This window comes from Neodiprion lecontei, chromosome 7 (genome assembly GCF_021901455.1).
Source record: "Neodiprion lecontei isolate iyNeoLeco1 chromosome 7, iyNeoLeco1.1, whole genome shotgun sequence".
In the NCBI taxonomy this organism is placed as follows: Eukaryota; Metazoa; Arthropoda; class Insecta; order Hymenoptera; family Diprionidae; genus Neodiprion; species Neodiprion lecontei.
The window spans coordinates 18,503,236-18,528,382 of NC_060266.1; the positions used below are offsets into that span (position 1 = coordinate 18,503,236).

General features: G+C 35.7%; 3 protein-coding genes across 3 annotated transcripts in view; 2 read left to right on the forward strand and 1 right to left on the reverse strand.

The window, feature by feature from the left end:
* LOC107219808 overlaps positions 1-25,147 on the forward strand; it is a 115,777-nt gene that overhangs the window by 31,221 nt on the left and 59,409 nt on the right. The window lies entirely within an intron of this gene.
* Positions 261-24,657, reverse strand: LOC107219818 (neural cell adhesion molecule 1). The gene is made up of 10 exons (XM_015658162.2): positions 24,422-24,657; positions 22,636-22,737; positions 19,623-19,838; positions 18,392-18,513; positions 17,043-17,184; positions 3,843-3,940; positions 3,031-3,333; positions 1,837-2,032; positions 1,072-1,131; positions 261-585 (listed from the first exon to the last, which is right to left on the reverse strand). The coding sequence occupies exons 1-10, from the start codon at positions 24,471-24,473 to the stop codon at positions 425-427; spliced, it is 1,452 nt and encodes a 483-aa protein (XP_015513648.2). The 5' UTR covers positions 24,474-24,657; the 3' UTR covers positions 261-424.
* Positions 7,544-11,318, forward strand: LOC124295266. The gene is made up of 2 exons (XM_046744611.1): positions 7,544-9,102; positions 9,222-11,318. Exons 1-2 carry the CDS (start codon positions 8,767-8,769, stop codon positions 9,246-9,248), a joined length of 363 nt encoding a protein of 120 aa, XP_046600567.1. The 5' UTR covers positions 7,544-8,766; the 3' UTR covers positions 9,249-11,318.

Consider the following 25,147-nt stretch of genomic DNA (forward strand, 5'->3'; position numbering starts at 1 on the left):
ACATATGAGTACATTATTATAAAATAGTTTTAATTGACGATACACATTTATTTACATAATTAATAAATTAAACTTCGAACAATTCGTTTAATAGTCTTATGCGAATATACATGCCCTTGTACTTTAATTAAAAACTTACAAATATGGTATTGGCAATTGTGATATTTTTCGAATCATATAATCCTCCGGCTTGCGAGTATAATTATTCAGAATATTTTTCAAATACCATTTGGAGATTCAAGGGAAAAATAAAAACAGGGTGACATTTACACGGATCTATAAATACAGGCGTGGCACATATATTGATATTCAAACTTTGATGTACCTCAAATTGAAACCCGAAATCAATATCCGCTATAAACTAATTCGTTTTCAGTCTTGAGGAAATATATCGACGGTTTGTTGCTGATCCGTTGAAACTGGCTTACCGATATCTACCTACGACGATTCGCACAGTGAAAATTACCAACACGTCCGACAATTGGATAAAGCAGAACTCTCGCGTTCGAGAAGCCGGCCATGATCCACTGCTGGTATATCCACCGCTGTGTTGCGAGTGCTGAGACATTGGCTCCAGTTCTACGACTGTTGATAAGAAGGAAAAAAATCATTGGATAACACTAGATTAATCATGTTGCCGTAATTTAAAATTTCTGAAATTTTATCTTTGAATCATCGCAACGTGATAGATATTTCATAACAGTTAATCGTTTGAAGATCTGTATTTGGTCGAACAAAACTTTTTTCGTTTCCGCAAAATAAAGTTTCAGAAAACAACTCTAGGTCAGAATTTCCAAATACATATTTCAGTCTCTATAAAACGTTCAGAAATATTCTTTGGTTTATTTTAACAATATGTGAACTATCCAGAGAGAATATTGACTTTTATAAAAATAATTTAAACTTTGAGTCGAATATCATTCAACAGCTATTATGGTTATTTTTTAGCTAGTCAAAGTATTTTGAACAAGTTTTCACACTCTTCGAAGAAGAATCAATATTAGAAAAGTTGTGCACCTATCGAAAAAATTCAGTGGCACTAGAATACAATCTGGTTCTTTTTTTCATTACCTGGCATAATTTTTTGTTCAGGTGCTGCTTCCACTCTCAAACCGTCGTCGTCTTCTGCCGCTGAAAATATGGCACGGATATATTACAGGTACTTTCTATATGAATTTGAAATATATTATTTAAAATAATTTGAACAACTCAGTTCAGTGATTTCTAACTGTTATAACTGAAATTATTATCAGTATTCTATCGGTATAAATGATACCATTTTACATTTCGATAAAATTATAAATTTATACGTTATAAAGTTTTCATTCTGTTCTTTTTTCCATTCTTTTTATACCTCATTTCTTTTATTATGTTTATCTTTACTGTTAACTTTTATCATTAATTATGCTGATATGGTTATAGCTAATACTCTGAAATTATTGCACATTTTGATCAAGTTAGTCATACATTTTTTGGCCTACGCTTAGACTGGGGTATAATAACTCATCATCATCATCATCGTCATCATCTTTCTCTCTCTCTCTCTCTCTCTCTCTCTCTCTCTCTCTCTCTCTCTCTCTCTCTCTCTCTCTCTCTCTCTACTATGTTTCCTCTTTCGTTTTCACTGCAGTACAACTCAATTTTATTCGCGAAGACCAAATAGGCTGTAATTTTTTTAATACAGAACAATCGAAATCCCTCAAACATTATGAATTTCATTTTTTAATTATCAATACCGGGTTAAGATTTTCTAACAATTCTTTTAACTTAATCATACCGATAACGTTGTTGAAAGAATAAATAAAATGTCGGAAAATATTTTTCATGTATACTTACGTGCGCCTTCAGTCGAAAATCGCAGCAATCTTGAGGGTCGGCTCCAGCCATAACGATTTCTCGATAATATGAGACCTTCGTAATGCGTCGCTTCGGCTAGACCGGTGAGGTTAAAAGATCGGGCGTGCACAGGACCGATTGCATTGCTTCCGCTCGGAATCAGCAATTTGTACCATTCGCTGCGTGCCCCACCTCTCTGTGATTTTAAAAATTAATAATGGCAGGTAATTTCGCATAAACTATCAATTTTTCGACAAGATTTCATTGACATACGCGAGCGTTTCCAGTTTACTAGAATTGTACTAAATCTAGTAAGTTTTCAAAGTATTTGGTACGTCAATACGCTTTTCGTCAATCTACAACAAAACCGTACAAATCAAAACCGTTGTGTTCGTATGAGATTGGAAAAAAAAAACATCACTAAACGCTAACGCTTCTACATATTTATTATGTACACTTGGGGACAATGAATCTGAGACGGCTAATTTTTTACACTAGACAGTTATGTTGTCAACACAGAGAAACCTACAGCGCCACAGTCGGCCGAGCGCGAAACAAACTCAATCTCAATAAACATAACGTAACCCATGACCGTCGAATCTAACCTTAGAATACCACGGGGATAATGACTTGTTGGATTGACACGTATTCTAAGGTTAGATTCGACGGTCATGGGTTATGCTACGTTTATTGAGATTGAGTTAGTTTCGCACTCGGCCGACTGTGGCGCCGTAGATTTCTCTGTGTTGCCAACGTAACTGTCTAGTGTAAAAAATTAGCCGTCTCAGATTCATTGTCCCCAAGTGTACATACTTTATTTAAGTCGAAGTGACCGCCAATTTAGTACGAAAATTCGAAATCTGTTACGCTGTGGCGCTGCCGTCTAGTACTAAACTAGGGACTCTCTACTAAACGATATAGCTTACTTTGGCAACACTGACGTGCACAACGAAAAAGCGTCACGAGCTCTCACCGAATAATGTAAATTTTTTGAATCTCTCTTAGTTTTTGGAAGTTTCTTTAATTTATTTTTAACATTCTAACGATTCTTCAGAATTTTATGACATTCGAAATTGATTGAATGACACGAGGCCATTCGCGAGATTATTTTATTGGCTGCTAGTCTTACCAATTTTTGGAAATATGAAAATTGCAATAATTTCTTTTATATTACGTACGGTAATTGGAACTTACCACAAATTGGCGAAACCAAAATTGATACTCGATGATCGGACTGTAGCTGTCGACTTCCCAAATGAAATTATAAGCAGTTTTACCGATGCTGTGAGACTCCTTTTTGAATGTTGCTGGATTCGCAACTCCGGACAGCTCAATTACCGCGTCTCTGATACCCAGAACATTCGACGCTCGGCACAAATACTCACCGTAGTCAGTGGTTCTGGTGTTTCTGATTATCAAACTGTGGTCACTTCCAGCTGTATGTTTCACGATTCTTGACGTGTAAGGAACCTTTTCATCCTTGAAATACCACTCCACCTGATACGAAGAAATATGTTTTGAGTAAAAATATCGACGAACCGTACTTCGTAGATATTTTTAGTCGAACAGTATAAAAAATCCTAAATATTGAACGGTTGAATAAATCCGAATAAATAAAAACACGTTTCCTTGGTTTTTTTTTACAGTTTTCTGTATGACACAACGTTCAACATAGTTTATTCCAATATTGTCCGAAATCTGAAGACTCGCCCTCATTCTCAACGCTTAAATTTTGACCAGATAAATTTTTTTCACTTCCGTATTGAAGAAAAAACAAATTTCTTCGATATTTTTTCTCTTCATCGAATTGACCGAATTCTCAGTTGTTGCAAATTATTCTGAGTAGATCTAATTAATCTGCAAGCTGTAGTATAACGACGAAAGTAAAAATTTTTAAAAATCATACGGAAAACAGAAAAAAAAATTTGAACCATTTAAATTTGCTGAAAAAAGTTGGCTTGATTTATTTTCAATAAAAGTGAGTCTCACTCAGCCGAGCCACTCACCTTCGCGTCTGGCCAGGCAATCACTTTGCAATCGAGTTGTGCTCTGATTCCAGGCGATGCGTGAACCCAGTTTTTCTTTACCTCGATCTCAGGTTTGTCTGTAGATAACAGGAAAAAAAAAACACTTATTCCCGTAACAGACCAACCGTTGGATTCTTTGTGTTTCGTTATCGTTAAAAATTATAAGACCCAGTCAAATGCACACCGCTTCAGAGTTATACCTATATACATATATGGGGCGTTCCACGTCAAATAAGTAGCCCATATATCTCATCCCCTTCGATTTTGAAAATTTTTCAGTGCGATGCTCTTACCGACCAGAATGGGTCTCGGCATTTTTTCAGATTTTCTTAAACACTGCCGAACTTCTTAAAACATCAGGAAATCAATTTCGGAAACCCCATTTTCAAAAATCTGAAAAAATTCATATTGATTCCATGATTTAAAATGTGATTTTTGAGCAGCACACGATAATGGGATCTAAATATTTACTATTTTTTCGCAAGTTTTGAGTTTTTCTATGGCGGATCTGTTTTTTCTTTTTTTAAATTTATTTATTTTCTTTTATATGCCTTGATCTAGATAGATTGCAGAATCACATTATTTTCATGATTCCGTGATCTGTGTAGATGAGGGAATAGGAAAAAAAAAATTTTTAAATCCAATTCCGACATGGTATACCTAAAAACTTGCGAAACAATATTAATATTGATATTCCATTATCGTGTGGCACTTAAAAATCACATTTTAAATCATAGAATCAGTGAACATTTTTTCAGATTTTTGAAGAAGGTGTTTTCGGAACTGAAATTTCGATTTTTTCAAATTTCACCTATAGCTAAGAAAATGTCAAAAATATTCCGAGATCCTTTTGTGTCAGTAAAAACATGCTAAAAAAATGATGAGAATCGAAGAGAGTGAGATACATGTGCTGCTAACTTGCCGTAGAATGCCCCATATATATTAAGGCTATAATATTTCTACACGTTTTATCTTAGCTGCTCGGTTTTTTACTGGGTCGTCAGCTGAAGAGATAGTCGAGGAAGAACTTGTACTTCCGAAACTATCGTTAATCCTGTGCGGTCAGAGTTTTTCCACGCTGCTTTTTTTTCCCGCCAAACTCAGCAGAGGATTTTCAAACGTTACAGCAGAGAAATTCAAAGTGATTGGGGGAAAATTTTACTCCACTGAAATCACGGCGGAATTGTTTTACGAGACAAACATTTCACCGCATTAATAAAGGCATAATAATTTACAGGTTGTCGAATGACCAATTCTATCGCTTCTGCGGGTTTCATGATCGGTCGATAAAAATTGATTCGGTCATGACTATACACACGCGTATCTTCGTAGCAATCTGCAACATCGTTTGTATTCTCAGCACTGTGTGAGTCGATTAGATCAGCGTTAAAAATATTATAGTTGTATCCAATTCGTACCAATTAGATGAGAAAATGAGAAACGAACCTTAATTTAAACGTCGAAGATCGATTACAGTGGCTGAAAAAAAATTGTGATCGAAGAAGCGGTAATAGAGTTTGAGAGAATAAAAAACAAAAAAAAAAAAATTGCTGATAAGACTTAAGTAACAAATTCAACGCTTCGATTATCAATCTCTCTTCTTGTCACGCGATTTATAAGATATTACAAGATATCTGCCATCAATTTAATAATATTCAACAAAAGTGAAGGTGAAATGACGAGTCGGTCGAGATGATTCTGCATTTCACGATCATTTAATCACATTACGTCTCGTTCTGCGCACGTCCCGCAAATAGAGGTAGCTCAATCATGCAAATCGGGTTCCGTTCATTCACAACTCGTCTTCATCCATGGTCTTCACCTTTCCTCTCGTTTATTAACTTGCCAAATGACCACGTAATCATCTTTTGTACAGGTTCAATGGAGGCTTGATTGTGCTCGTGAATCGTAATGGTTTCCTTTTATAAGCCAACCGGCGTTATTTAATGCGTTTCTTTAAGGTCTCGTACATGAAATCTTGGTGGGCGGATAAAAGCGTTTGACGAGTCCTCGTCTCAGCTGTAATGCATATCTACGTCCTTTTTCACTCACATGTGTCGTCATCGTGTAAATTGCGCCGATCAAACGAGACGTTGACATTCGACTGGAAAGGGTTGAACGACGTTGTTCTCGCAATAACAAAAACACCGTCAGACATGATCGCAGCAAATCACAAAACACTTTAGACGTAATGGAAGAACGCAATTTGCGAGGAAATTTTGTCTAGAATCGAGACCGAAAAAAAATACAGGTAAAATCAGAAAACATATTTTTTTTAATAACTTTGTACTTGTAGCTTCTTCCATGAATTTTAGAAAAACTATTTTGTCCAAGGATTTTTCGAAGTGCTTCACATTTCGAGTTTGAAATTCAAATTGCGAAGTTCAAAAGAGTCAATTACAAGAATCGTCGTGTTCCAGAAATCAAATGGAGAATATCTTCTTCGATTCTAAAAGAAAAAAATTCACTCAACAAACTGTGAATTTGAAAATATTTATTTCTGTTGAAGTGATAATTTCGACGTTTTGTCGCTGTGTCAAACCTATTGAAATGTTCTTGAAATATTTTAACTCACAGAATTTCAGTTGCCTCTTTAAATTTAGCAATTCATCCCTCGAAATTAGTAATCAGTGAAAATGTGAAAATCCCCGACTCAGGTCTTGCTGAAAAAATTACCACATGTCGAGGTAATCCGCGGTGATAAAAGGGTCGAGGGTTGCAAATAATATATGTGATAAAAATCTGCACTGTCCTGCAGTGAATTAAAGTGTGTGTATGATTGTGTGTGTGTGTGTGTGTATGATTGCGCGAAGGTTGAACAAAGGCTGACACGTGTCGACGTGTCGCTTTGTCATCGATCGTTCCTTCGGTGAATTTTATTCGTTATTACAGGTGTATGAAAATATTCGTCACCTAGGTTTCTGGGGAGGTTTCATTCTGAAATTTTATTACTTGTGTCATAGATGCGAAGCGGTTACGTAACTGATAAAGCTCGATATTTTAAATTTGTGTAACATTTTTGCTTCTATTTTTTGCACGAAATAAACTGAATAATCGAAAACGAAACGAGCTAATATTGAAACGTGCGATAAAGTATTTTGCTATACCGAAATTTGATATCAGTTATTAAAATAAGATACCTAGAAAATGAAATCGCATCACATCTTGCAAAGTTTTCGAATTAATATTGATCGCGTTGTTCAGCATTGCGAAACCAATTTTGGAGGATATAAATGTACAGGGTGTTCCAGAAATAAGCGACTGAACTGATAGGAGTAATAGAAGGGATCGAGCTGACAATGAATAAATTAACCTTAAAAACAAGCGGTCTTCAAAGTCGCATTGACGAGATACGACTGGTTAAAAAATCGTCTTGTAACGAATGGTTTTTGTGGAGAAACTTGACACTGGAAATCCTTTCGTTTGAAATTCTTAAAGCTGATTTTATTTGTCTTATTGATAAGCGCTAGGAAACATACGGCTTTCAAATTTACGAATTTCAAACGGAAATACTCGAGCCTTTGAATATTTGCCAAACACAACAAGGATCGAGGATCTGCGATGAAAATGGATAACGGTTTCGGATTGATGAACTTCAAACGAAAGTATTTCCAATATCAAATTTCGTTACCAAAACCAATCGTAACAAGACCATTTTTAACTGGTCTTATCTCGCGAACGCGACTTCAGAGACCACCATCACGTTCTTTGAGTTAATTTACTCAACTCGACCGCCTCTGTTACCCTTATCGGTTTGGTCACTTGTAACGATATTACATGCGAGTCACATAGAATATAAAGTAATTCGTATGTACGCGCCTTAAGCACATACAACGTTTCAAAATAAAGGGCAAACGCTTAACTCTAGGTGTCACGTCGGTCAAGATCACCTATCCGGTGAAATAAGTGTAACTCTCTCTCTCTGCGAGCCGGGGTCGAAGCGAACGGTCGATATAAAGTCTAGTCCTGTCATATTCACATTCTTATAATTTCGTTAACATTTGGGAAAACAAAACGTAAAAAAAAAAAAAAAAAAAAAAAAAAAAAAAATTTGAGACGACGATTCATACAAGAAGTGTAACCCAACGCAATCCCAATCTTTCGGAGCCTGTGAGCCTAAAGAACAAATCCAAATATCTGATCGACGAACGACCACGCAGTATAATCGGTGAAGACCGATTCTATAAAAGGAATATCAAAGAACTTCAACATCCATGATCATCTACGGAGCCGTTAGGCCACCTCTCTTCATCAGAGATATTCCGAGCTAAGTCATCTTTTCATTACTGATTTGTAGGTGGATTGTGCCACAAATCTGTAATAGCCTTCTTAAGTCAGTATTTTATATCTTCGTCTGTTAACTTTATTGTAATCTCACCATAATTTAGAGTCCTTTGTCAGTAGATTCATTCTTTCACTAGAATCATTTTTAAATTTGAAGCATAAAGGAAAAGAGAGCCAGTCTTTCGTTAATATGGTACAAAAATTTTACCAGAATAATTATATACAAAACGTCGGTAATCGCGTTGAGTAATTTTAACGTGTGAATGAAAGAGTGAATGAGATTTTCTATGATTGCCTGTTCTTTTAAAAGGTTATACCAAAACTCAATAAATCTGTGTTCTACATTGTTTCCTCCTGATTTAATGTATTTTGTTTATTGAATATATCTAGATTTCTAATATAACATAAAATCAAAACGTATCGGTTGAACCTTAAAAAAAAAAAAAAAAAAAAAACCGTTACAAAATGGCGCCCGAACATAAAGTTTAGACATAAAGAAAGTAAACATAGGATTAAATTTGAAACTTCGTCGTTGAATGTTTGTATGATTGACCTTAGGTAGTAATTGTAAGAAACATATATTACGCGATAAATAGAAATATAAGAATTTCAAAAGTACATGGCACCAACGATTAAAAGAACACCTGTTAAAACTAGGTCAAGGATCACAAATAAACCAAGGAGGTCAGAACCTGACATATCAAAAGCAGGCAATAGTCAAATACGAAATAATACAAGCGAGATGGAGGGAGAACTGGAGCGTTTGAAGGAGGAAATGGCGAGTTTCGCGGGTTTACGAAATGCGATTGAACAGCTACAGGCACAACAAGCAACTAACGCACAGCTGGCAAACGAAGTCGCATTGTTGAAGCTCCAGAACGAACAACAAAGACAGGCTCTTCAACAGATACAGAATCCAGTTCAACAACCAGTTACCAATAACGATCAAATATCGGTGAGTGAGTTAATAGTAAGTTTGCAACGAAGTCACATTGATGCCAAAGCTCCCGAGTTTACAGATGAAGAAGTTATAAATCCTATTGAATATTTGGAAAATTTGGAAAATTATTTCAGGTTAAAATGTGTGAAGGAAGAGTGTAAATTGTCGATAGTCGAAAGTAAATTATCAGGTAGAGCAAAAATATGGTGGGAAGCGAGTAAAGAAACTATCAACACGTATAATGATTTTAAAGAAGCCTTTAAAAATAAATTTTATTCCATTCCAATCCAAGTTAAAGTCAAAACAAGGTGGAGTTCAAGAAGGTATAATCAACAGGATGGTTCACTTCAAACATATTTTTTTAAACAGCTTAAGGAAGCAAAATACCTATTACCGAAACTAGACCAGTTCGAAATAAACTATACCATTATCCAACAATTACCATATAAAATTCGTGATACTCTAGCAACTGTGAATATGGCGGATACAAAAATAATAGAACAAGCTTTATCGCAATTAGATGTAAATTATGAAGAAAGAAACAATAATAAACACAAATATCAAAATCAAAGTAACAACAATCAAGTGAATAATGTAAACAACATGCAAATTCAACATAAACAACAGCAACAGATAAATAATACAAGTAGGCAACAAAATTATCCAAATGCTGCAAACAACTTTTATCAAAATCCTCAATTTGGTACAAACTTATCACCATGGCAATATCAACCGCAAGTTCAAACATCAACAAGCAACCAAATGAATTTACCAAACGTCAATTATCCACCACCTTATTTCTCAGGAACCAATAATCAGATACAGTCATTACAAACTCAAATGCAAACTAACACCAATAATTTACAAACCAGTCCAAATAGAAATTTAAACTAATAAACAGCTCGATGTGTATAAGTCCGACATCGAGTTGGGATTATGCAAATTTAGTTGAGGACTTAATGCACGAAATTGGTAATGCTGAAGAAAAAATTGAAAGAGTAAAACAAAACTTATCGAAGGGTCCAAATGTAGTAATAAATGTGTTAAATTATCGAATGGTAGCTTTATTTGATTCAGGAAGCCAAGTAACATGTATGTCTGAAAAAGTATATAAATCTCTCAAAGGTAATCATAGTTTAAATGAACTACCAGTTACAAATGTAGTAGTTTTACCAGCAATTGGGAAAAAGCCCACAGCGGTTAAGCGACAAATTTTGGTTGATGTTCATATGGGATCGCAGAAAATCACAACAGCTTTTTTAATTATACCGCATCTGTCTAGTAGTGTGATTTTTGGTAACGATTGGCTTGATATTAATAAAGTAGTTTTAGATTACGGTCAGAAAACAATTAGTATTAAAGGTAAAGTAATAGCTCCACCACTTTTCTCATACGACCGGGAACCTGCGGAAAGGTTGAGCTCATTTGCACAAAACGCGAAAATATATATCAAAATTTTAAGAACTGAAGATTCAGAAAAAGAACATGAAAAAATAGGTAAAGAAATATTTAAAAAGAATTCAAAGAAAGAGAATAATAATGAAGAAAATAAAAATGATGATGAAGATATAAAAACAGTTTTTGAAAATATCACAACTAAAGATCCTGAATGTGATAATGATGATAAAATGTCAGAAACACATGAAAATGTGATGCAAATTGACAATGAATCTGATTGTGTAGAAGAGAATAAAATTGATGAAGAAACAGAAATAAATTTAAAATATATCTTTGTAGAAAATGATGAAATTGATAAAAATATTTTAGTAGATAAGGAAAATATATGTGTAGCAATAAGTGAATTTGATAAAATTGCATCGGTAGATCAAAGAGATAATCCGAGAAATAATGAATTAGAAAATCTAAATTTGATGTGTGTAAAAAATAATATAAAATGTAATGAATCTGTATTTCAAAATGTAAACGAACATGAACAAAATAACGCAGAAACAATAGAATCACAAGACCATAATTTTTACAAAAAGAATTTAGTTTGCCAGAAAACAGTAGAATCGGAAGATCACAATTTTTTGAAAGATAAATTGGATGAAAATATCGAATCAATTTTAATAGAACAAATTCAAGTAACAAGATCTCAAACAAATGATCAAAACTTTTTCGAATCTGTCCGGTCGATCGCGAATAATCTTATGGGTACAAGTGAAGAGCAAAAAGCTGAGCTGGAAAAATTGCTAATTAAATATGAAAAACTATTTTCAGAGAAAGCCGGATGTACAAACATTTATAAACACTCTATCAAATTACTAAAAGACAAGCCAATCGTTAAAAAATCATACCCGGTACCATTTAAACTTAGAGAAGCAGTAGATGCAGAGATAAAGAAAATGCTTCAAGCAGGAATTATAGAAAGATCAAATAGTCAATACTGCAATCCATTGCGAATAGTACAAAAGAGGGAGAATGGAGTGAGGTTATGTTTAGATGCCAGATATATAAATGACATAATTGAGTCTGATAACGAATGTCCACCACCAATAAATGAATTATTAAGAAAATATCATGGTGTAAAATACATGACATCTACTGATCTAACACATGGATATTGGCAAATCCCGCTAGAGAGAAATTCACGTCAATATACAGCTTTTTTACACGGTGGCACTTTATACCACTTTTGCAGAATTCCATTTGGTCTCAAGACGGCAGGAAGTGGATTCATACGTGCCCTAAATATGGCATTAGGTAATGAATTTACCTCCTTTCTGACTTGTTATATAGATGATCTTTTAATAACCTCAACTGATTTTGATTCTCATATGAAACACCTAAGCCTAATATTTGATCGTTTAATGAAACACAATTTTACACTTCGTCTAAATAAGTCACTTTTTTGTAAGAAGTCAATCGCATTTCTCGGATACGTTATAACACCTGAGGGAGTTAGTCCCAACCCAGACAAAATCAAGGTGATTAGAGAATTTCCAGTACCAACAAGTAAATTGATTTTACAACGATTTTTAGGAGCGTGTAACTTTTACCGGCAGTTTAGCATAAAATATTCGAACTATGTCACGCCCTTGAGAGATTTATTAACAGACAATACACCGTTTAGATGGACAGAGAAACATACGAAAGCATTTAAAGAGATAAAGGAAAGTTTTATAAACTGTGTAACCCTTAATCACTATTTACCTGGCGTCATATGTAGAGTACAAACAGACGCAAGCGATCTTGGAATAAGTGCGATTTTATACCAAATTGATGAGGAAGATAACCATAAAATTATTTCACTTATAAGTAAATGTTTGTCGAAAGCAGAATTAAATTACACAACTACGGAAAAGGAATTACTGGCAATAATGTATGCATTAGATAAATTTAGAATTTGGTTAATTGGAAGTCCATTTGAAATAATAACAGATCATAAAGCATTAACTTTTATAAATACAGCACCGTTTTTAAGTCCACGATTATCACGATGGGTTGTAATCTTACAACAGTACACATTCACAGTCAAGCATTGCAAAGGAAAAGATAATGTGGTGGCAGATTTTTTCAGCCGAAATATCAACGGGAAACAAAGTACAAACGAACGTAACAAGTTACTAATAGCAAAAATAAACCAACTGCTAGTAGATAATGTAGAACTCGAACTAAACAAAATCGCATCTCAAACTATTAAAATGAATCCAACGTTGATAAGAAACCTGAAAAATTTAAAACAATTGCAAATAAAAGATGAGGAATTGAAAAATATCATAAATAAATGCAATACAGATTCATCTGATGGTTGTTACAAAGTACATGAAGACTTGTTGTTTTATAAAAGTAAATTCGATCAAAATTGGCGAGTAGTAATCCCACAAAGTATAGTAGATTTACTCGTAATTTCTGTACATGAAAAAATAGGTCATATGGGTGTATATAAAACATACCAATATATTAACAGATATTATTACTGGCGAAAAATGAGAGAAGGTATCAAAAAACGTATTCAAGCATGTGACACATGTCAAAGAACAAAGGCATTATCCTACAGCATGCAAGGAAAGTACAAGCAGGTAACAGCTGATCACCCGAACGAATTGACTACAATTGACTTCTATGGCCCTCTGCCGAGATCTATTGGGGGAGTCCAATATTTGTTAGTTGCAATAGATGCATTTTCAAAACTAGTTACGTTATACCCCATAAAACGAGCTACTACAACAATAGCATTAAATAAAATAATCAACGAGTACTTTAAAAACGTAGGAAAACCAAAAAGATTGCTATCCGACAATGGAACTCAATTCACAGCTGCTAGATGGAAAGTCGAATTAGAAAAACAAGGAGTAGAAGTTTGCTATTCATCAATTAGACACCCACAATCCAATCCTACTGAACGAGTGATGAGAGAACTGGGGAGATTTTTCCGTACCTTCTGCAATGATAAGCATACTAGATGGGCAAAATATGTCAAAGAAATCGAAAAATTATTAAATTTAACAACACACCATAGCACCGGTTTTATTCCATACGAACTTCATTTTAATAAAACAGCGCATGATGAATTAACAAAAATTGTAAAATTTCCAGACAGAATTGAAAATAGTCACGATATTAAAATATTGTTAGCCAAAGAAAACTTGAAGAAAAATTTTGAATATAGAAGCCGGAATCAAAAATCAATTTCAACTGTAATTTTAAATGAAGGAGATCTAGTTTTACTACGTGTACCATATCCATCCTCCGCTATCGATAAATTAACACACAAATTCTTCCATTTGTTTAAAGGTCCGTACAAAATAAACAAAAAAGTTAATGAAAATGCATATAATTTAATAGATACAAAAAATAAAAACAAAAACTTGGGAACTTTCAATCGTGTGAGTTTACGCAAATATTATCAGCCCACAAATCCAAGTGCTAAATAACAGATAATTTTTTGTAATGAAAATTCACGAAAAACTCGTCATGAATCCTTCAAATGTTCTAATAAGTCCAACATGCATAGATTATAGAATTTTTTAGATGTAAGTCCAGTTAAACAAAATGTTTGCTAAAAGAAAATGTGATTAGATTTTAAAATGATAATTTTAATGATGAATGATGAAGGATGAATGGATTGAATGATTGATAAGTAAGAAGTAATTTAAAGAGAGGTTTTTAGATTTTACTGCAAATATAGGATAACGAGTAATTTTCGATATTTTCGTTCTCACAACAATCTCGAAAATGGGGGGGGTGATGTAACGATATTACATGCGAGTCACATAGAATATAAAGTAATTCGTATGTACGCGCCTTAAGCACATACAACGTTTCAAAATAAAGGGCAAACGCTTAACTCTAGGTGTCACGTCGGTCAAGATCACCTATCCGGTGAAATAAGTGTAACTCTCTCTCTCTGCGAGCCGGGGTCGAAGCGAACGGTCGATATAAAGTCTAGTCCTGTCATATTCACATTCTTATAATTTCGTTAACATTTGGGAAAACAAAACGTAAAAAAAAAAAAAAAAAAAAAAAAAAAAAAAAATTTGAGACGACGATTCATACAAGAAGTGTAACCCAACGCAATCCCAATCTTTCGGAGCCTGTGAGCCTAAAGAACAAATCCAAATATCTGATCGACGAACGACCACGCAGTATAATCGGTGAAGACCGATTCTATAAAAGGAATATCAAAGAACTTCAACATCCATGATCATCTACGGAGCCGTTAGGCCACCTCTCTTCATCAGAGATATTCCGAGCTAAGTCATCTTTTCATTACTGATTTGTAGGTGGATTGTGCCACAAATCTGTAATAGCCTTCTTAAGTCAGTATTTTATATCTTCGTCTGTTAACTTTATTGTAATCTCACCATAATTTAGAGTCCTTTGTCAGTAGATTCATTCTTTCACTAGAATCATTTTTAAATTTGAAGCATAAAGGAAAAGAGAGCCAGTCTTTCGTTAATATGGTACAAAAATTTTACCAGAATAATTATATACAAAACGTCGGTAATCGCGTTGAGTAATTTTAACGTGTGAATGAAAGAGTGAATGAGATTTTCTATGATTGCCTGTTCTTTTAAAAGGTTATACCAAAACTCAATAAATCTGTGTTCTACATTGTTTCCTCCTGATTTAATGTATTTTGTTTATTGAATATATCTAGATTTCTAATATAACATAAAATCAAAACGTATCGGTTGAACCTTAAAAAAAAAAAAAAAAAAAAAACCGTTACACACTTAGTTCTGGGATACCCTGTATACTTGAGATAGGATCTTTTCGAACCGCATTTTAAGACACGTTACGTATGCCTTTCATGCAGGCCTACGAGTATTCACGCCAGGGTTTCAGTCCATTTCGTGAATTATATTCTGCTACTCGAGTTTGTTTCATTGTGTATTTATGGAACGCGGACCTGTATAACCCGGAGCACATTCGCCCGCGGACTTTGGTTATGTGTGTGCATACTGCATGCGCGTTTCATCTTTGAGCGTGGGTGGGAATTAACTCGTGCAGTGGGATTTCGAATTATATTCACCGCGCATTCGCAACTCTGCCCGCCAGGATGAAGCGATACGATCTTACGAGAGCCTGAAGGGTTGGTGGAAATTTATTGCCCTACGTATAAGGCAAGGGTAGGTTTTGGGGCTGGTGAAGAAGCTCGTTAGTCACCGCCGAGAGACGGATACATGGCGAGCCTTAAACTCTGGAAATAAATGCCGTTTGATAGAATTTTATTTTCATTCGTCTTCGCGCGATTGCATCTTACCGGTAAATAAAAAAACAAAAGAATACAATTTTTATACGTCCGCAAGAAAGCAGAGAAACACAAAATAAGCAGGTTGACTTTGTCCTACTTTGTCAGGAAATATAATTCTGGATGCTACGAGCAATTTAAGGTCGTGTAATACTCCTACCTTTACCGACCGAGCAAACTCACCCTCTTTCTCGCTATATTACATAAACAAACGAACAGAAGCGGTTCAAATTGCAACGGTGCATCGCTTTTTTGTAGCGGAATTCAAGAAATTTACTCGTATTATATGTAACTTGGACGATTGCAAAAAAAAAAACGTTTCAATAACAGGGTGAACTGTAATTTTTACCGAAAATTTTTCAATCTCTGGACATGGTATAATAATATATACACTTGATTTATCGTTTGACTTTTTCTCTCCGAATGGAGAATAATAACAGATCCTTTATGGCCCTTTTAAATTTTCGCATCGTTCTTGCCAATCAGGGCGCGCATAGTAATCTGCAGAAAGAATTAGGGCCAAGCTAATTATTATCGCCATGATCCCGCGGTGTCGTGACTTATTATCCATATCTTATACAGCTTATAACTTAGCATTAACGACAAGTTGACCGAATATATGCTGGCGAACTTAATCTACACGCAATTTCGCAATGTGGCTTTTACTTCGCAATCAATAAAGATTTGTGAAAGCTATCATCGTAATTCGAACAACAATAAATAACACCAAAAATTACGAATATATTACGCATTACGGTCTTTCTTGGGTAATTTGTTGTCTAGCGGGTCTTTTTTTGGGTGCAGGTCAAAGTTCCGAATCATCAAAATTGAGACAGATCATTAGGCCGAATGATCGGAATTTTTAATGGTTAAAATTCTGAATGGTTAAAAGGACAGGGTTGGCAAAATTCCCAACAATCAAAACTCCAAATGTTAAGCTGCAATTAACTTTTACTACGCTGTAAACGCCTCACGGCTGACTCTCCGACGGTTGGTAATGTTCATATCAAGTTTTGAACATTCGGTGTAACGGTCGTTCTAAGCTTAGAAAATTTCAAACTTTAGATCGTACCCAATTAATAACACCAACAGTTATGGATGATTAGACATCACGGCGTATCTCGGGTAATTTATTCTCTCGTGGTTTTACTTTTTAACCTCGATATTTGGTTCACCGTTTTTATACGTTCGTAAACAATCAAGTGAAATATATGATTGAATAAAAAGTCGCAAAATGATAGTAAAATTTACAACTTACGTTTTATGCGAAGATCTATAGTCGCAGTAGCAGGCTGACCAACTCCATTTGTCGCGACGCAAGTGTACCGCCCTGAAAGATCGTGAGTATCAGCATGAAATCGAAGTCTTGGTCTGTCATCTCGGAGCAATAGGTCTTCCCCCTGGAAAAAGAAATATTAAAATAAACATTAAATTAAAAGGCTTAACTGTGCAAGAATACCGTACCCAAATTTTAAGTAAATCGGTACAACGGTTTTTCAGATATCTTGTGTGAAACCGAGTGAAATGATTGAAATGAAATTATCAACAACAATGAATCTGCCATTGATTGAAAAAATATGCGAATGTTGTTCGATATACATTTTTTTGTCAAGGTATAAGCAGCCAAAATGTTTCCTGGTTTTTATCCATCTACTGGTAATATATAATCTCGTCTCGTCAGAAAGTAATCTGGTTGTTCAATACAAAAATAGAACTAGTTTTAATAAACTGATTCGAAATTGAGCTGCAAAAATCGACTATCAAAGCGAATTATTCTAGTCAGTAGGGTGTAAAAGATTTGGATTCAATCCATCGATCGAATAGAATCAGCGATAAATATATAATCGGATTCCGTAGTCCTTGTTGACAATTCTTGATCGCAGACACAAAAGAGGGACTGAAATGTTCGTTCAACGGTTGTTCGTACTAAACGGCCAAAGCTTGTCTCCATCATCACGTACAAAAGCTCCGGACAGGCTGCGCAGCCCCCAATCATACCGCCGATCAGATAAATAGGGTTGCTTTTTATTTCTGTATCAAGATCTTATCAATACAAACGCCACTTCTCTATGCTCACATTATCGTGGCTTCACCATCGCGTCAGAGGTAAAATAATCGGGCTTTAAGGTTACGAGAGAGGTAATTTGAGCTGGCAAGTATGGCACTCAATTTTTTCGTCCTTCTACCCTGAAATTAAGGCAAGGGAAAAGGCTTACGAAACGCATTACAGATTCTCTTGGCAAGGGGTTGACTTTAAAAGTTTCTTTTCCAAACTTCGGTCCCACCGCTGTCACCAAATTTTTCGTCGCGAATCGAACCGACGAACGGACTGAAAGGTAAACCGCTTCTGTCGGGGGTTTATAATTTATTGAAATTCAATCGTGTGTGAGTTCTTTCCGTGAAAAAAGAAAGTGTGAAAACATAAAAACGTAGACTCTTCGAGTGAGCCAGCACCCACACGAACCTTTAAATTATAATCTGCCGCAGTGACAGTTTTTAAATTGCGACGTTTCAGTGACGGCTGTTTTGCTTGGCAACAAAAAAAGAACTAATGATATATAAAGGCTTTGATCAGATGCTGAAGGCTGAATTTCGGCACGTGACTACCTTTGATCTCCAGGATATTATCGGCGTTGGAATACCCTTGGCGACACAAGCCATGTCTACTTCGTCACCCATTGCTACCTCCAGCTCTCCAGATTCCGGAACTGGGTGAACACTTGGTGGATCTGTAAGAATTCGTTGGTAATATTTGTGCCTGCAGAAGTCGCGAAAACATGGCGCTAATAATAGAACGAAGGGATGATAAGGTAACGGTATCGACGTAGGACGTGATGCTCTAGACGTGAGGGGAACTCGGTTCAGCGCCATATTGGAAGTTGCACCCATGATGCTAACTGGTGAGCGAAATACAGAAATTACACCAATTGCACACAATTTGTATAACTATATCAGAGCTCTGCTAGATTATGTTAGGTTAGGTTAGGTTGGGTTGGGTTGAAAATTCACTTCGAAATTTCAAGATTCGAAATCAGGATGATGAATAACTCGATTTTGGTCGGCAACCAGGATATCGTGACATTTAAAGTTTTTCCAGAAACAAAATAAGGATTTTTTCATGATCTGTTTGACGATCCACAACCAAATTACAAACTTTAGCAATACGCGCAATAAATATAACAATAGGTTCTGTACATAGGTAGAAAAAAACCACATTTTCTTTGAATCGATCTACGTATCCAAGAGACTCAAAATTCAAAAAAATGCAAAGGTGTATCAATATTCGGTATGTTGCTGAAATCTGAGTTACTAATTGACCTAAAAATAAAATTTTCAGGATCACTAATACAGTTTCATGACATTTTATGACTTTTTCAGTGTCGCATTGAAATTCACGACATTTAAGGATTCTTGGGTTTTTTCAGGTCGTTGAACACCCTGGTTAGGTCACGTTACGTTGGGTTGAAAATTTCAAGATCCGAAATCAGAATTATGTAAACTTCAATTACGTTAGGTTAGGTTAGGTTGGCAATTCACTTCGAAATTTCAAGATCCGAAATCATGATGATGAGAACTTCGATTAGGTTAGGTTGGAAATTCGCTTCGAAATTTCTTGATAATCTCGATTAGGTTAGGTTAGGTTAGGTCAGGGACACCAGCAGCTGCCGCTAGATGGCGCCAAGAGTGGGACTTCGAAGATGGCGCAGCCAATCAGAGAACCTCGTACGGCCTGATACCCCTCGCGTCTTATGTCGTCACCTCCGCCGTAACATACTCCCTCCATTCTGTTTCCAGCCCCAAGCGTAAGACGTGTCGGGGTGAACGATCTTGTGCTCACACATGACTTCTATGGCGTGGACTTGAGTCACGTGACCCCAAGGCGCGGGCCTCGATGCCTGACAGACGTATTCCCCTGTGTCCTCAGGTTTCACGTAAGATACCTCGAGGCTATTGTTCTCCCGCATTTTTATCCTCGCCGGAAGTAGCAGGGTTGGTTCCCCGCTGTCCGCAAGCAGAACGCCATCGCGCCACCAGCGAACTCGAGCCGGTGTGCCTAGAAGAAATTGCGAAAGTAGATCTAGTATCATTGGTCAAAATGCAATCCGTGTATTTTGAAGTTCGTATAAATTTTATTCGAGCTTATAGAAAGGACCCCGTAGAATCCTCATGAATATTCGGTATATTACAGTAAATGTCCTTCCGATCAAAAGTTCTCATCGGCATAAATCCCAAAAATCTGCAGTTTTCGAGATAAAAGCTGTGAGAAGGGGATGTTTGAATTTTTTAATATCCATGGATTACGGGATTTTTACGAATTACGAAGCTTCAAGGGGGATTTGAAATCCAATGTATCTTTTCAACTATACTAAACTTTATATCAATCCTTGATATATAATTTTACACATTTGGTGCTTGTGCCAGAGCAGAAACGAACGCTACTGCGGCGCCCAAGCCTAATTTTCGTTAATTGAATCTCAAGTAATTAACGAAACTCGGTAATTGAACAGTCGCGCTCAGCCGTTTAAACCAAATTAACCGCTGTGAGACGTCAATTGTTTAAACTTTCGACTACTCCATATTTACTCATTGATACTGCGGTGAAGATCATCGATTATAACCAAATATTGTTTAGGCAGTTAGTAAATTATCGACTGATGTAGATTATAATTCAAAAATATCTGTTCGGCCGAAATGTTCCAAATCATATTTGAACTGTTTTCCAAATCGCAAGATTGTGAACAATCATTCGCAAATAAATCATGAAATTCATGTATCTACCAAAACCCATTACTATTTTGACTAGTTGTAATCTTGAGATCAACATTTTTAGACATTGAGATTTGCAAATACTTATCCTTAATACTGAAAATGTCGCCCGTTATTTTTATACGGAGGCGTTATTTTATCGTATTCTTTACGCGTCCGCGTAATAGACCGTTAAATAAAGCTACCATCTTACTATTCAGCGGTCGATTTAACGAGAGTGGCGGAGTTAAGGAAGCGAGCAAATTGGACGTCTTAAATCGACTAGAAATTTATACGACAGAGCGCTACCTCAGCTTTCGAACAGACATGACATATAATGTAAATTCTCACACACCAGTATTCAGCTATGCAGTGATACGGTAATTGCTTGTTATTTTCGTTGTAATCGCTCGTGAAAATGTTATCTTCGATGTGAGATATTTCGCCATTTGAATAACAACATTTTCCGGAATATTTTCATAAATCTAAGAGCTTGTGAAGATGTCGCGTTAACACTTTTTCAAATCTTTTCGGAGTGTTTTAAAATATTTCAAGAAGTCAAACCGAATTCCTCATCCCCTTCCCCTTTCAACGAAAATCACTTTGCGTCTGACCTCAAAATAATTCGAATACTCTAAATCACGGTGCGTATATTTGTAAAAAAAAAAGTCAAATAATGTTCAGAAACGTTGAGGATTGAGAGTTTGTTGTCAAAGCTTGAAGAACGAATCGGAATCAAAATTCTTTAAGAATTTCTTCGACAGTCTCTAATTTTATTCTGCGGTATAAAGTCTTTTTATGGAAAAATTCACCCTTTGGAGATATACCTACGATTTTGGGTTTATATATGTATAAGGAAAAAGTGTAATGAATGCAAAATCGTACTTTGGCTGGAAAGGAGTTACGTATAACATAAAAGAATTCAGACGAGCAGTTGAGGGAAGAGCGAAAGACAAGGATGAGAGAACAGAGGGCGAGTGAGTGAGCGAGAGGACGGAGGGAGGATGAAAGGATGGCGAGAGTCCTTTATGCGGTTAACAAAGATTTCGAACCCCCTCTTTTGAGGACAGGAGATTAGGGCACGGAACCAATCTCCGAAACTGCGGGAAAGACCGAATCAAGGATCCTCATTTATACAATGATTTACTTTTCAACTGCAGAGAGTTTTCACAAATCTTCCGTCATTTCATTTCTTACATATTCAAAACCGTCTGCAAGTCACTTTTTATTTCCGTTGTCTATAGTACAGATTTTGCACAATTACACAGGTCCGCAACCAAAAAAATTACAAAGATTTTTCATACTGTTACTTGTAGATTTTTAATCATTGAAACCTGGAAGAATTCTCAAAAAATTTCATCACGTCAGGTTTTTTTCTTCAACTCGTGTTTGTAGTTTCATTTAGAGTGAAACTCCCGTTTAAGATGAAATCTGGTATCCTGTTCTTTATTCTAAAAATCCTTTGCAAAAGTAATTTCTTACTTCCATTCAATATGTATTAGAGTGAGACTCGAGAATAAATACAAACAGCTAAAGAGAAAATGTAAAGAGGAAGCGCATTTTGAATCTTGAAATTATACTCAAAGTTCAATCTTTACAGTAAACTTGAGGAGTTGAGTGTTCAACATCGTTTCTTCTACAATCCACATTTTACCGTGTTATAACCACTGAATTATTCGTTTTTTATCAGATATTTATTTTGAACAAATCACTGGCTCTTGTTTCATCTATCAGGGTTTCCACAAATTTTCGGGATAAAATTCTGTTACACTTCCAGGTTTTCCCTGAAATTTTCCCAGTTCTAGTAAGTTATTAAAACCTGAATCGTGCAGCTTATTAACTCTATATTCAGTTCACATTTAACTCTAAATCAAGAATAACACAATGTACAAAAAAGTCAATTTAAGCCAATCATTTTCTCAACGAAAAAAAGTCACCTTGTTACCTCAAAAACTATTTTTATTTCCCATGATAGAGGACTGATATTTTCAGTTTTTTCCCACGACAAAATTAAAAATCCCCTGACATTTCTAGGTTTTCCAGACGTGTGGCCACCTTGTAGTCTATTATGTACGTCGTTAACCCTGATTAATGTGTCTACTTACCTGAATTTTCCACGTGGCATGGCAGCAGTACCGTGTCATTTTCGAAAGTCTTGACAGTGGTTGGAACACTTTTAAATCCTCTGTGGCCCGCCACCTGAATCGCTGTAAACAAAAACGGTAACGCCGATAACAAAAGGTTACAATTTCAGTTGACTTCTTTAATTTTTCGATTCTTTTTCTCTTTCTCGTCTTCAACTTTTTCACGGAATACGTTGGTGTATAAATTTTCTTCTCCTCTTTTTTACCTGCGTTTGATAAGACGAGTCGGAGCATAACTCAATTCCACGAGTCGAGGCTTTTCGTAATGCGTACTCTGGCGAAACTAAATACCGTAAATACTTATTTTCCATTCTAATTTTCTCTCTTTTCTTGGCCTGGCTACGTAAGTTAACGGATATCGCTTCGGGCGAAACGTGACACTGCTCAGCACCGAGGGTGCAGCGGAGATGGCGTCTTGATTACGAAAAGGCAACTCACTCGAACCAACTTTCTCTCTCTCTCTCTCTTTCTCTCGTATATGTCATTCGCTCGTTCGTTTAAACTAAAAACAAATATGTACCAACATTCTTTCACTCTGAAATAAAACGCCTCAATGACTCTAGAGAGACGATTGATTTGATTTTATACGAGAAACGTTTGAAGAATCTAACAAATTTGTCCTTCTGATCTCTTTAGCATACTTCGTGTCTTGTAAAAAAAAAAAAAAACTTTTGACGATAAGAAAAAAAAATTAGCAAATAGCAAAATGACTAATTCAAAATTCATTTGAGCTCAATGAAGAGACAGAGTACTCAACTCCTCAAAAATTAAGCCAGTGTCATCTGATTCCTTTCATCGAAGTTTTGCGAAGAACCGATTCCTTTCACCTGTGGTAAAACGCGTACAATTCATTTGAGCTGATAGATAAGCATCGCTTGTACGCTTCTGAGAAAACTTTGTCAAAATAATCGCATGCTACAAGGCCACTCTTTTCTTTTTTATTTATTTATTTTTTTTATGTGTACATGATTAGAAATTATGTCCCATGTCGAAAAATAATCCCACAAAAATCTTCCCTCTTTTCGAAGTTAATGTCTTTGAACGAAGAAGACTGTCGCAAAATCCGTGATCCCAAATAGTCAACAGGACGTGTGAAAAAAATCGGGGAATCTTAATACCAAGTATTGAAGGAGGAGATACGTTTTTAATTAAATAAAAACCACTGAAAGGCCGTTTTTTGTATCTGCAAGCTCCTCAATTTCATATTTTCTGAGTTCTACCGTCATAAGATACAGATCTAGAAGTAGCACAAGTATCAGAAGTGATACGGGAATGTTAAAAAAACAATTTATAGTAATGGGGCTTGTACATTTGTATAAAATTCATTCTTCTTCGTTCAAAAACATCAACATCGAAAATATCGAAGATTTTTTCGTAATCATTTTTCGACATGAGACACAATTTTTTATCAAAAACGGTGAACAACAAAAAAGAAATCAGCAGCTTTGTAGCATATATGTATCGTAGGGGTAGAATTTCACTTACGGGGCCCTTGAAGATCCAATCGTTTCGAAACTTCTGACATCGCATCGATCATTATATTCCAAAAAGACAATCGTGATTTTATTTTCCGAAGAACGTCGCATGCAATTAATTGTTCATTTTCCATGCAATGATCATCGGTTGCCGATGATCCGGAATCTTGATTCAATCGCTAATTTGGTTCGACATTTCGAAGAGGTTGACTATTTCACCAATTTCATAGTAACACATTTATCTGATTGAAAGAAAAATGATTCGAACTCACCTGCAGCGGCAACGAAGATTATTGCCAGTGTCCAAGAAATTTTCGAAAACATTGTAGATTTTGAAACGCGGGATCGAAACCGTTGAACTAAACGATAGTGAGAAACTCAAGAAACTGGAGATGAATGAACAAGTCCCGGATCCACCCCACCGATTCGGAATCCCTCTCCTTCTCTCACACTCTTCTTTCTTTCTCTTAACAGCTCGAGATTTGAAAAGGCACTGTGATCCTCATTCGGACTAACCGCGACGCTGACTGACCGGCTGTCTCTCCCCTATGCAACACACAATAATTCCCACTCCGCATCTTAACACTCACTATACGTGAAATGCAATTATCACCAGTTAGCTTTCGTCCTTATTGCAGCAGCGGCTGTCCGCTCACAACACTATCCAATACCCACCAATTTATAGACGGTGTGTAATGATGATTAGGAAATAACTTGATCTTTGTGTGGTTGAACTCTGTTCTATTCGGTTAGTTCAACTTGCGGTCTAAATTGTTCCATAAAATCTTGAAACGAATTGGATTATATATAACCTACTAAAAGGAACGAAGGTTAAAGGTAGTTGATCATGAAGCTTCTGGAGAGCTTACTTCTTCAGCATAAATATTCGACAGCCACAATTTACTTTTTTACTCTCCAGAAATGAAATGTTGTCACAATTAAATTGCGGTAGTGGTATTGGTAACTATAGCGAGACACCGTATTTGAAATACCAGGTG